Source organism: Peromyscus eremicus, chromosome 19 (genome assembly GCF_949786415.1).
Source record: "Peromyscus eremicus chromosome 19, PerEre_H2_v1, whole genome shotgun sequence".
Classification (NCBI taxonomy): domain Eukaryota; kingdom Metazoa; phylum Chordata; class Mammalia; order Rodentia; family Cricetidae; genus Peromyscus; species Peromyscus eremicus.
The window spans coordinates 1,042,050-1,054,934 of record NC_081435.1 but is presented as its reverse complement, the minus strand read 5'-3'; the positions used below and the strand labels follow the sequence as shown (position 1 = coordinate 1,054,934).

The 12,885-nt window shown below is 41.5% G+C and overlaps 1 protein-coding gene across 2 annotated transcripts in view; it reads right to left on the bottom strand.

The window, feature by feature from the left end:
- Positions 1 to 2,050: 2,050 nt before the first annotated feature.
- Positions 2,051 to 12,885, bottom strand: part of Greb1l (GREB1 like retinoic acid receptor coactivator) — a 129,402-nt gene continuing 118,567 nt past the window's right edge. Inside the window, exons 28-33 of one of the 2 annotated variants that reach the window (XM_059246190.1) lie at positions 11,927 to 12,092; positions 10,676 to 10,903; positions 9,708 to 9,849; positions 8,069 to 8,269; positions 6,066 to 6,204; positions 2,051 to 4,946 (exon numbers count right to left, since the gene is read on the bottom strand). In XM_059246190.1, the coding sequence (XP_059102173.1) occupies positions 4,783 to 4,946; positions 6,066 to 6,204; positions 8,069 to 8,269; positions 9,708 to 9,849; positions 10,676 to 10,903; positions 11,927 to 12,092 (1,040 nt within the window). In that variant the 3' untranslated portion in view covers positions 2,051 to 4,782. The remainder of the gene's footprint in view (positions 4,947 to 6,065; positions 6,205 to 8,068; positions 8,270 to 9,707; positions 9,850 to 10,675; positions 10,904 to 11,926; positions 12,093 to 12,885) is intronic. The other variant, XM_059246189.1, reaches the window with a different exon arrangement.

The following is a 12,885-nucleotide window of genomic DNA, read 5'->3' as shown; positions in this document are numbered from 1 at the left end:
TTCTTTCTTGTATTTATGTGTATGTATGCCTGCATGAGTTTATGTGTATGCACCATGTTTATGCCAGGGACTCAACACAGGTTTGCTACAAGGATGGCCAGTGCTCTGGACGGCTGAGCCTTCTCTCCAGCCCCTGATCTGACTTTGACATTATCATTTTTCCCTGCAGTTGAGACTTTTCTGGTCGTTTTTATTCTCTTTATTAGCCTGATAAGTAGCTTGACTTTTTGGAAGCACAGTGAAATTTTGTAATAGTGTTAGGTCTCTGGTACTGTTAACTTTGTTAGTACAGGTCCCATTTCCATGTGAGCCTTAACACATTACTTTGATTAGCAGGCCATGACTGATGAAGACCTAAAGGGAGAGCAGGGTAAATATTGATCTGCTTTAAATATTGTCATTACTGGGAGGAACAGATAATCTTCATGTTAATATTAATTAAAAAAAAACAAACCAGCCCCTCAAGTTTTACAATCTAGGTGTTTCTCTAAGAATAGTAGACTAAAAAAATAGCACCTACCATTTGAGTATATCAAACTCTGTATTTAGTGTTCATTGTTTTATTTATTAGGGTTTATGGTTTTAAAAGATTTATTTATTTTTATGTGCATTGGTATTTTGTCTGTATGAGGGTGCTAGATCCTTTGGAATTGGAGTTACAGACAGTTGTGATATGCCTGGTCTTCTGGAAGAGCAGCCAGTGCTCTTAACTGCTGAGCCATCTCTCTAGCCCGAAATAGGGTTTATAAGCAAAGATTTTGGAGTTGAAAAGGGACTACACACAAGCAGCTTATACACAATGTTGAAATACTGAACTAAACTCTAATATAGGAATGGAAGTGAAGAGATGGGTGTGCACTAAAGAGAGAAAGCATTGTTAGGCATTTCTAATGGCCAGAGGTGAACTGTGGCAAAGAATCTGGGATAAGCAGGAATTTTGGTCTAGCTTTCAGTAGATCAGTTGAAAGCTAAGAAGGAAAAGCGGAGAAAATGGGTTGGGAGGATTTGATGGGGTAGGAAGGGCAGGTTCGGTTTTGGTCAAGGTTTAAGGTGGTTATAGAATTTGCAAGTGGGATTACCACCCTTATAGTTAGTTGTATATGTGGCTCTAGAGTTTGAGAGAGGTTTGGACTTAAGCTGTTATTTGGAGGTTTATATCAGATCATCCTGGGGTAGTAAAAGGAAAACTAGAGATGTGCAAGGAATACCCATCATTTGAGAGGATCTGAAATGGCATAAGAGAGGGAAGAGAGCCAGAAGAGAGTGATGGAAACCAAGGAGACAGCCCTAGAAGCCATAGAAGGGTCACCACTGTCACTACCGTGGTGCTAGAGAAAGCAGCATCTGGGGTGTTGGAGCAGCAGTCACAGTGTGTACCAGCGGTCATAGACTTCAGAAGTTTACGGAATTGCTGATTATGGAAATGCTTGTTAGTTGTTGGTCCTTTTTGCAGATATCTAGCATGTTGTAGGAACCACGGGTTTTGATGGCTTTGCCCACACTTGTGTGGTTTCTTTAGCAAGGATTGGAGCAAGCAGTGTTGATAATCAACTTGATAATATGTGAGTGTGAACTCTGCATTTACCAAAAGCATGAACACAGTCTCAGATCTGCTATGATATTTTAGTGGTTTTTGTTTGCCTGGCCTGGTTGTCCAGTTGTGTGGAAACACAGCTTCAGGTTACTGAGTTAAGATTGCTGAGTCGATTCCCACAGTAGTAATTCACGCATACATCCTTTATTCTTATGGCTTCCAAGGCTTAGCAGTTGGTGTGGTGTTAGACTTTCCAGGCTGGTTATTTTGGAATAGGTAGTAGAAGCCTGCTTCCCTCTGTCTGTCAGCAGACATGAAAATAGTTATTGCTGCTCTGTTGGCCTTTGGCCTAGATGAATGCTTTTGTTTCAAATTCTGTTATTATAAATGTTCTTTATATATTAGAGCTGGAAGGCCTTTTTTCTCCTAAGAGTTGGTAAAAGTAGGCAGAATTTAGAAATAAACTCAAAATTAATAATAAAAGTTTTAGTAACCCAGAACTGTTTTGAGCATACAAAAGTGAATATAGTTGTCTTCTACATAGGTCTGTCATCTATAATTATGTAGCAGTCTGCAGTTTTTTCCAGGAGAGGTTTTGGTGTATGTAGCTGCTTTAGGTAAGCTATAGATTTCATTCAGCTATTTACTTAGTGTTTTCTTGGATTGTGCCAAGATAGTAGAGTCTCAGAGCCATCCAAGGTACAAACAATACCAGACATTGCCAGAGTCACAGCTCATGTCACCTTTTAACATATGGAAAATTGGTTTAAAGAAAACGAACTTTTTTAGTGGGTGAGGAGTGGGAGGGAATTTTAATACATTCACCAAATGAAAGGACAATGACACACTGGTAGACACACGTCATAAACAAATGTGAGGTAGACTGACTAGTGAGTAAAAGTCACCACATTTTGGTTAAGAGAATTTTACAGTAAGTAACACGGTGCCCCCTTTTCTAACAATCACAAGAAGCAGCTGCATAAATTACAGCCAAGACTTGACTACAGCTTTTCTAATTTTTTAGTTTACATTCAACATTAACCCGTGTGAACTGTCATGCGCGTCAAAGTTCAGCAGGTCTGCAGCTAACTTACCGTGTGACTTAGTCTCTTTGCCCTAACTCTCTGTCCTCAGGGATGGAAGAGGGTAAAATCAAACACACCGAGACCTGAATTAACAGGTCATGGTGGCCTGGGCTTGTGCAATTTCATCCTTAAAGAGGACCTAGCATTCACTAAAGGATTATACTGATTAAGGTCATTTAAAAATATCCAAACCTTAAGTTAGGCTTTGGAGAAAAAGAGGCAGGTAAATTGAATCTTAATTATTGGAGTGACAGTCTTTTGGTTTTATTCTGGCATTTCTCCTGAACAGAGCTGAATTGTATTTACAGTTCATGATCACTTGAATTTCTAGAGTGTAGCTCTAACTAACACAGAGTACCTACATTAAAGTAACTTAGTTCAAAGAGAAAAAGCCAATAAGAACTCCTAAGAGGCCTCTGCCCCTGGTACAATAGTTGTGGAATTATTTCAAGTATCTTATTTACCCTACATAGTGTTATTGGAATATTGCACAAACAGTGGCTTTCTTGATATTACCTGCATTGGACCCTTTCAGCAAAACAGGAACAAGTCAGATACATTCATATCTAAATCAGACTGCCCTGGAACGTACCTCTTTGCTAAAATTCTGCTCTACTAAAATTAAGGAGTAAGCATATAAGGCAGGTCCTCCTTGGACAATTAAAAATGGGGTTAAAAGGAGTTTTCCATTTAAAATACATTTCAAACATCCTAAGTAGCTACATTAAAGCCAAGGGATCTGCAGACTGTTCCCATCTAATATATTTCATCTTCCCCCTAGCTGTAAACTCCTTGTTCTCCCTGGATAACCAAGCCCACCAGCTAACGTTTGCAGTAAATGCAGGCTCAGTAGGGCTCTCAGTAGTCTCAGGTCCTAAGACAGATTCAAGTAAAAGTGACCATTTTAACTGGAGATAAAGTCATACACATGGGCTGAGAAAAACCTGAAGAGATACCATGAAATAGAGCAAGTTAAGTGTAAACTTCCAATAGATTACCATAGAATATTTTCTCAAAATGTTTCTGATTAAAGTATTTGATGAGAGCTACATAGAAACTTAGGTCTCCTAATGCTGATATCAGTCATACACTACCTGCTAATTTTAATGAGTCTAAAAGACTCTAAAAGAGTCTTCCTTACTCCTCAGGAAAAATGTCACTGATAAAATTAAGGAAAACTTGTCTATGGCTGTTTCCCATTTCGCCCGTTTCTGTGTGGCAGCTGTTGCTAAGTCGTTTAAAGGATACTTAGCCTGAGCCAAAGAAGTCAACTAGTTCGACTTCACAATAGACTCTCAGCCTGATGTGTGGGTTTCCAGGTGCCAATTGCTTACTTTCAACTAAAACACAGTGGTACGGCACAACTGCAGAGTGTTCATTTGTCCACATAGCTTCTTTTACAAATCACTGTTCTACATTCTCATAGACATGGTGTGCTTATTAAAGACTGGAAATGGGGAAAGCAAAGGAATTAAGCTCAGAGAACCTTCATAAAAGCACACAGCGCCTGCTCTGCATTTACTGATTTTTTTTGTTCTGTTTAAATAGTAAACTTTTAACTCCTGTGGAAATTTTGCCAAAGGTTTCGATATATATAAGATTATAAATCTTAAACTAACACTGCACAGAGAAAGACAAAGCTACTTCTTTTTAAATACAAATATCTTCTACATTCTATCATTTCAGACCCCTGAGTAATACTGTACCAAAGTACAGATCTGAAGAGAAACTGAGGGTTCAGGCCTCAAGTGTTAATCTTCAATTAATTCCACACCAATGGTGTGAGTTTCATGTAACACATTCAAGCTGGCTAATGCTGACAGTCAGTCCCCTGCCCCCCAACATAGTGTAGTAGAAAAAACAATGCAAACTCCATGTTTGTTCTCCAGATCATATCCTCAGGCTCCCACAGGCAGAGCACATCCTATGTCATTGCATCACTGCCCACTGTGGCATTGGCCTGAACCTGGTCCTGTCAGCAGAACTGAAGAAAGGACAGTGCCCCCAAAGACGACCTTGGTCACATTTGGGGAGCTCTTTGGAGAAGAGATAAATACGTTGCACTTTGCTCCACAGTGATTGTACTTTAAAGGAAAAATAAATCCCCGATAATTGTCCCACTCATCTAGGGATCTGTTTGTTGTTTTTGGTCTCTTCAAAAACTCATACGTGGCGTCCAGTAAGAAAGTAGAGAGGCTTGTCATCACTGCTATTAGCAGTTTGAAACTCGTCCCGGAGGCGGAACTGCCACTGATCCTCCAACTCCAAGCGAACAATCGTTTGCCGTAGGGAGCTTCTGTCCTGGCAGATGACACACAGGGTAGCACCTTCAGGAAAAGCAGACATTAAATTGATAAGAATGTTACCACCTTTGAAAACCAACATACAGGTAGATATTTTCATCCAAGTAGTTTTGCAAAAGTTTCAAGGAGCTTAAAGTGCTAATAGAGGGAGATTCCCTGCAGCTGCAGCCTCCTCGCTCATGTGACCGATGGAGGCGGTGCTTGCTTGTGTCTGTAGAACAGGGCATCTCAGCCTCAGCACTTCATTGTGTGCGCTGTAGAGTGCTGAGCTCTCTGCTCACTGTTCACTGAAGATACCCTCCTCCCCATACACACACAGTGACAACCAAAAATCTCGCAGGGCACAGACCTTCCCCTACTTGAGAACCACCGCTACACTCTCACACTCTCACACAGAGTTAGCTCCCTGTTTTCATGGTATATACAGTGTTCTGGGTGTCATCTTTTATTACTGAGATCAGGTCACCTTGTCAGGATTATTTGTGAATCTGGCTTTGCAGATATTCTTAGGTAAGTTGAACTTTGTTTATGATGCATATCTATTAAGACAACTTTAGTTTCTGTGGCAGACTCATAACTAAGAGTATATCTGGGGGTGTAATTATACACTTTCTCTGCAGTTGATTTCTGACTCAATCAAATTACTTTATATACTGCTTACAAACATGCATAAGTAGAATCAACCTAGCTTCTGTTTAAACTAGATATCAGAAGCATATATTTCTAAAATAAATAATGGCAAAAGCCTGTTTAAGAAGAAACAGGTAAGGGCTGGAGAGAGAGCTCAGTGGTTAAGAGTCTCACTGCTGCTTGCAGAAAACCCAAGTTCAATCCCCAGCACCCAGGTCAGATGACTCACAATCTTAAGTTCCAGGGCATCATCTACCTTCTGGCCTCTGCAGGCACTTTCACACATACACACACATAAAAAGTCTTAAGCTACATATCTGTTATTCACCTGCACTTAACTTAGTCTTAAGACAGCCTGGTCTTCCTTCCCCAGTAACATCAGCAGCCCTGGTTTAGAGTCAAAGTGTTGAGACTGCTGGCCGAAGCTTTGCTTGCTTGTGTGCCATTCAACTCTTGACTCTCTTTTTTCTAGTGACAATGGCAGTCACATTCCAGACACTAAATTTGACTTACCTTTTAGAAACTTGAATTTCTTGAGAAGATCGGCACCTACAAAAGAGTCACAGAGGTACAAGAGAAGTCCACTGAAAAACACCCCTTCACAATTGGCGTTGCTGGAGTGGGGTCTGGAGCTGACATAGCATACGGCTACCTGAAAGTAGAAAGCAGAAAAAAAAAAAAAAAGCGCCATTTCAAAAGCAAATAAAGGGCTGTACTTCTGCTAAGGGGCGCTATAGCTAGGGCCTTCTTCAGTGCAGGATGCAAGGCGAGAGCCAAGCTTTCTCAATAGAAGCGGGTTGGTTATTCAAGCTTTGTACTTAATTAGTAGTAAAGTTTCAATATTTTTAAATTCTCATTAATTTATTATAGTAAACCATTTTTCCGACAGAAATATTAAGAAAAAAAAGGAACTCGTATGAGTGTGTGTAAATTTTTTAAAAGCCCTACATTCTGGGGCTAGAGATTAGCTCAGAGCACTGGCTGCTCTTTCAGAGGCTCCAGGTTTGATCCCTAACATAATATGGCAGCTCACAGTCATCTGTGACTTCAGTAGCGAGGGATCCTACATCCTCTTCTGGTCTCCATGGGCACCAGGCATGTACGTGATGCACATGCAAATAAAATGCCCATGTGTCCACACACATAAACAGTAAAACAAAATACCACATTCCATAGAAAAGGCACACATAGGAAAGAATAAATATTCCACTTTCAAAGAAGCTTAAAACAGCATGAGTTGGGGCTGGAGAGATAGCTCAGTGGTAAGGGCCCTGACTGCTCTTCCAGAGGACCTGGTTCAGTTCCCAACACCCACATGGCAGCTCACAGCTGTCTATAATTCCAGTTCCAGGGGTCCTGACACCTATGGCAAAACACCAATGCACATTAGAAAAAAAACAAAAACCCAGCGTGAGTTAATTTTCAGGTCCATATGGCTTCTGTGTCTAGACGATAACCACAAACATTACAGGAAAGCATCAGGATAGTAGAGAGAACAATGGAGTAGCTAAATTTGGCTTGAACTCAAACACTGGTTTCTTCAGTTAGTGGTCATATGGCATTGTACAGTTCCTCATCTACACAGGTAAGGAAACCTGTTGGATTTTTGAATTCTTAAATAAGTCTATTCAGTATTCAGCAAATGTTAGCTGCTGTTAGTATTGAGATTGTATTTTAAAGTTTCTATTATTAACATTAAGTTAAATTTAGTTTCCAAAATTGAATGCACTAGGACTTAAATGAGTTTGTGTATGGATAAATTGTGTGTGACTATGTGCAAAGAAAAGACCTAAAGAAAACCAAGGACAGGAAATGTCTTGTTCCGGTATGAGTGGCTCATTCTGTTTTTTGGCTTTTTCTTAATTTTGGTCATGCATGCCATGGTGCCCATGTGAAGTTCAGAAGACACTTGCAGGAGTCAGTTCTCTCCACCATCTGGGTTCCAGGAACTGAGCTTGAGTTCTTAGGCTTGGCAGCAAGTGCCTTTACCCACTGAGACATATTAAAGTTAACTACAAGGATATATTACATTCTTGAAGATAATGAAATGGACTCTCAAGATAATCTGAAGGAAAAACCTAGTGGCAAAAACCTGGAGAGGCAAGTGACAATTAAAACACTAGACTAAACTGGTGAAGAACTTGAAGATTGGAAAAGGAGAAAATGACAGCTATAAAGGTGTACACAGCCTGTACTTGTCTGTTCAGGAGTCATTGAGCTCATCTTACAGATGCTAAGATACTGTGCCTTTCGAGAACTGAGTCCTGAGAAAAGTCACACAATGACAACACAGGCCTATCAATGTCAAAACAAGCAGAGCAAGTCGCCACTTCTGTCCACACCATCGGGGCAGGCTCTTCAGAGCAGCTGACAGCTGAGTAGTGATGAGTCACTGGCTAACTCTGTTCCTGTGGGGCCCTTTGAATCACATTTCATTGGCTCTTTTAAAACCATCAGTGGAACTAAAATGGGGAAGAAATGAATGTGGCACCCAGAACTAGTCATCCCGCCTTTACCTCCTGTCCAATGTTGAGATAGCAGTCAATGGCCAGTACAGGACACTTGAAGTTATGGATGGCTTTGGGGAAGAGTTTATAGGAGGCGTGTTGAAGGAACTTCTCCAGGAGGAACTGTGCAGGGGCTGCCAGGAGCGTGTGTTCACTGTCGGGAGCACAGACGTACTGAAGGGGCAAGATGGGAGCTAAGCTCTCTGAAACCTGAAAGCAGATGGTCATGGGAAATGTGCCTGTTAGTGAATGAAATTTCTAAGATTACAATGGATTGCATCCTAATAACTTCCATATACAGCACCCCCAAAGGATACCTGAAATTACACATACCGCTGAACCCTACATGAATGTTTACACACACACAAATACACACACTATAATTTCTAAATTAGGCACAAAATACATGAGTGTGGTCTCTCGAGAGTCATGGCATAGTATTTTCAGGCCATGGTTGATGATGGTAGACTCCAGATAAAGGAGGACTGTCATGGGCTGGAGAGAGGACTCAGTGGCTAAGAGCATTAGCTGCTCTTGCAGAGGACCAAGATTTGGTTTCCAGCAGCCACATGGTAGCTCATAACCACTGTAACTTCAGATCCAGGGGATCCAGCACCCTTTTTTGGCTTCCACAGGCACCAGGCACACACATGGTGCACATACATACACATAGGCAATAGATTCACATATACAAAATAAAAAAAATGTATCTTAGAAGAACTGGTGACTGAAGAGGAATTGTATTAATGGCAGTGGCCTGGTGGGTTTAAATGTCTCATTTTCTGCACCACCCCTACTCCCACATCAGGAATAGTTGAGTGTTATTTAAGTTACAGAAAGAAGTCTTTTACAATGCTGCTGTGTGTGTTTGAGTTGACTCCTATCCTATTCAACAACAAAAGGCGGAAGTTTCTCAGCTACAGCTAAGTGGTTGACATGCTATAATGATCAGCTAGCTGTAAGCCTCCCTAAGAAGGGTATAGAAAATTCTCTATAAGCTTTGAGCTGTAATATTTTCTTTTAAAAAAAAACATAATCTAGGGGCTGGAGAGGTGGCTCAGTGGTTAAGAGCACTGGCTGCTCTTACAGAGGTCCTGAGTTCAATCCCAGCAACCACATGGTGGCTCACAACCATCTGTAATGAGATCTGGCGCCCTCTTCTGGCCGGCAGGCAAACATGCAGACAAAATACCATATACATAATAATAAATCTTTAAAAAAAAATAATCTAAGGACCAGACAAGTCCTGTTATTTCTATGTTTCTCGTGTGTTACATAAGGGTTGTCTTGAAAATAAAGCCTTGCAGCTGGGCACACACTTTAATCCCAGCACTCGGGAGGCAGACGCACATTTCTGAGTTTGAGGCCATCTTGATCTAGTGACCTCCATGATAGCTATGTAGAAGGACCTGTCTCAAGCAAACAAACAAACAATCAGCTTTGGTGGAATCCTCAAGGCTTAACTCTGAGATATTTTTGTATTTTCTGGCTGAGGCGTCGCTGACAGATGATGCCGAGGACTCCAGGGTCACTTCCCTTTCTATCCGGCAGAAAAGTACTTCTCACATGCTAGTACTTTAACGACAGAGCAGTTTATAAGGAAGCATTTGTTCCGGTTTTCAACAGAATTGAGCTTTACAAAACTTACCATGACCTTTGGTTTAACGATAAAGTCCCTTTGCCCTCCAACCTGAACATGCTTCTTCATGAGACTGAAGTTATTAAAGCGGCAGATGAGCAGGCCACTGCTGTTCGTTCTCAGGTTAAAGTCAACGTCTTCACAGAAATACCTACATCAGAACCACAATGCTAGGTTTCTCTGACTGCCCCTCACATCTCCACTATGACAACCGCACAGAGAAATGTGTGGCAGACACCAGGGGAGGCCAAACATCACCCTGTCCTCGAGCAGCTGGCCCACACTCTACTGATTTAAAGGAAGGAAAAAAAGAGGACTTCCGTCTCATGCTACAGGGTTTTAGGTTATTCCTGTCAGAAACAGGACTGTACATCCTGTGTGGTCAGGAGAGCCAGAGGTCTTGTGGTTTAAAATTCTGGTCACATACAGCCTGAAGCATGGAAGCAGTGGATGTGAAGAGTGACTTTATGGTCTCTGATACCATTCCTCAGCCATTTCAGATTTCTCAGGAATGTGGGTATGATTAATTCAAGGGGCCTGACTGCTGCCTTCTCCATATAGGAAGAGTGTGTCTTATAACACTGGAGAGAATGATTTCCTCTCTAGTTCTGAGGATGAATACAGGATTAATATTGGATGTTTGCAGGTCCACACATTGATCAGCATTGATTCAACAGTTTTTGTTCCTATTGGAATTCTTGTTGAATAATCAGGTGGCTAACCTGTATTTTCTGATTATTTTCCATTACAGTGTCGAGAGTCTAGGTCAATGCTAGGTGTGGTGATACATGCCTGTAATCTAGCACTCAGGAGGATCACAGTGTAGAGAACCTGTGACACATAATGAGTTCTGGGCCAGAGGAGTTAGCTGGAAGGGGCTTATGGTCCAAGGCAGAATAAAAACAAAGCAGAAGCTGAAGTGGGCAACATCCACCACCAGGTGCCAGGATGACCTGCATCCATGAGGACTGGCCTACCTGTTGAAGTCATACTGTACATTCTGAGTCAGGTCTATGTTGAGGAGAATGAAATCATGCACGTGACATCTTGAGAATGGGGCCTTTAGATTCTGAGACGTCAGCTTGCTGTTCCATTTCTGTATGCCCAGGATTGCATAGTGGACAATTTTTGGTGTGGCTTCAATGTGCTGCAAGACACTCTTCAAGGACACATTCTTGCTGGAAATTCCTGCTTCCGTAGGCTGGCTATAAAATGTAAAGTTAGTTTATATAAAATGTCAATAAATGTTACTGAAAAACCAATGCTACTACATATTAGGAATACTGTAAAGGATGTAGTAAGATCATTTATATTAAGAAGGATAAGTCCAGTCATACTACCTATCATGACTAACTCAAAAAAGATGGCCTTTGGTGGTGGATGTTGCCACCTTTAAGGCGGAAAAAAAAAAGAAAAGAAAAAGAAAAAAAAAAGAAGGAATCCAGCTCATAATTTCAACATTAATAATGAACATGAATTACCAAAGACATGACCAGAGGTTAGGAGTACAGAAATGGCCAGCTCTGAGAATTACAGTAGTAACTACATGAGCACCTCATTGACTACAAGTCGACAGAAGAAATGATAGGAAATCAGTGTTTCATTGGGGCAATTTCACAAACATTTTCGTATTTGGCATTCCCCTTGTCTACCACCCCCTAGCATTGTGCCATTGAAGGAATCCTAGGAAATTGGCACCGCTCCAGGAGAACCACTGATTGTCAGCTGGCTGTATTACAGATGGTGAGCTCGAGACAGAGGTGACATGATTTCCTCTCCACTTCAGTAGTTAAGTCATCGATACAAATGAATCATAGCATCAGAAAAGGGGGTTTGGGTGGTTTTGCTTTGTTTTGACACAGTCTTACTATGTAGCACTGGCTGGCCTAGAACTTGCTGGTGTCAAACTCAGAGGCTACCCAGCCTTTGCCTCCCAAGTGCTGGGAGTAAAAGTGTGTACCACTATATCTATAGCAGAAGAGATTTTTGCAGCTAACCGATACCAGGAAGTAGAAATGGCCCAGGAACTTAATGGCACACTGTATTTAAAAAAAAAAAAATCCCTAAGCAACCCACCAATGAGCTACTGAGAGGGTCTTATGATCCACCTTGCTCAGGAAAACTACCTCTTATTTACTCCCAAGTATAACTACAGCTAAAAATATCTTGTCTAGATCGTTGTATCACCTCTCCCCCACACACCCACAACTTCCTGGAAGTATCACTACCTGGTTTGCTCCTGAACACTGTGAATGTTCCACAGGACACAGGAGTCATCCATCACAACGATGAAAGGCCAGACACACTGCCGCTTGACTCCCAGCTCCTCCAGGCGGTTCCTCTCCAGTTCTAGATTGTGGTATGACAGCTCCTTAATGAGGAACCTGGCAGCACCTGGAAGGCAGTATAACCAACCACAGCTTACATCCTTCATTCAGACCAGTCACATGACCTCCACTGCATCCTGTCCATATGGGGATCCTGTGTGCAGGTGATAGGAGCATGCTGAAGAGAAGATGCAGAGGACCCTAGTTTGGTTCCTAGAACCCATGTCAGGCAGCTCCAAAGGAATCTGATGCTTCTAGCCTTCAATGGGCACCTGCAGTTGTGCACAGACACATAATGTTTTAAAAATCTCCAAAAAAAGAGTCACTGGGAAATGTATTTTAAAATGTAGATTCCTGGAATCCATTACTAGAGATTCAGTTGAGTAAGTCCAGTGAAGGGCTAGAAACACATCTGATGATGTATGAAGTACACTCTGAGGAACAGACTTCAAGAATTTCATTTCCTTGATATGACAAAGGACACCTCACACAGCAGATAATATTAGTGACTAGGGCCTTAACATATGACAAGCTTGCTCTTAGAGGCAGCAACTCCCACATCCTGCATCAGAGAGTAAGGCAGGGCCATGATGAATGGAGAGTTAACAGCATCTGTGGAGATTCTGGAAACAGGCACCCCATCCTAGATCTGCAGTTTGTTAATGTATGGAAAAACCTCAAACAGTAGGATTAGCTCAAGGTAATACTAGGATTTAGAAACATCTCCCCCTCAAGAGTCTGTGTAACGTTTTGCACATTACACATAGAACCACACAGAAAAAATTGACAGATAAAATGGCAGTCAGTGGTGAAGGACCAAAGATTTTCCAACTATGATCAGGAACAAGAAAGTGATTCCT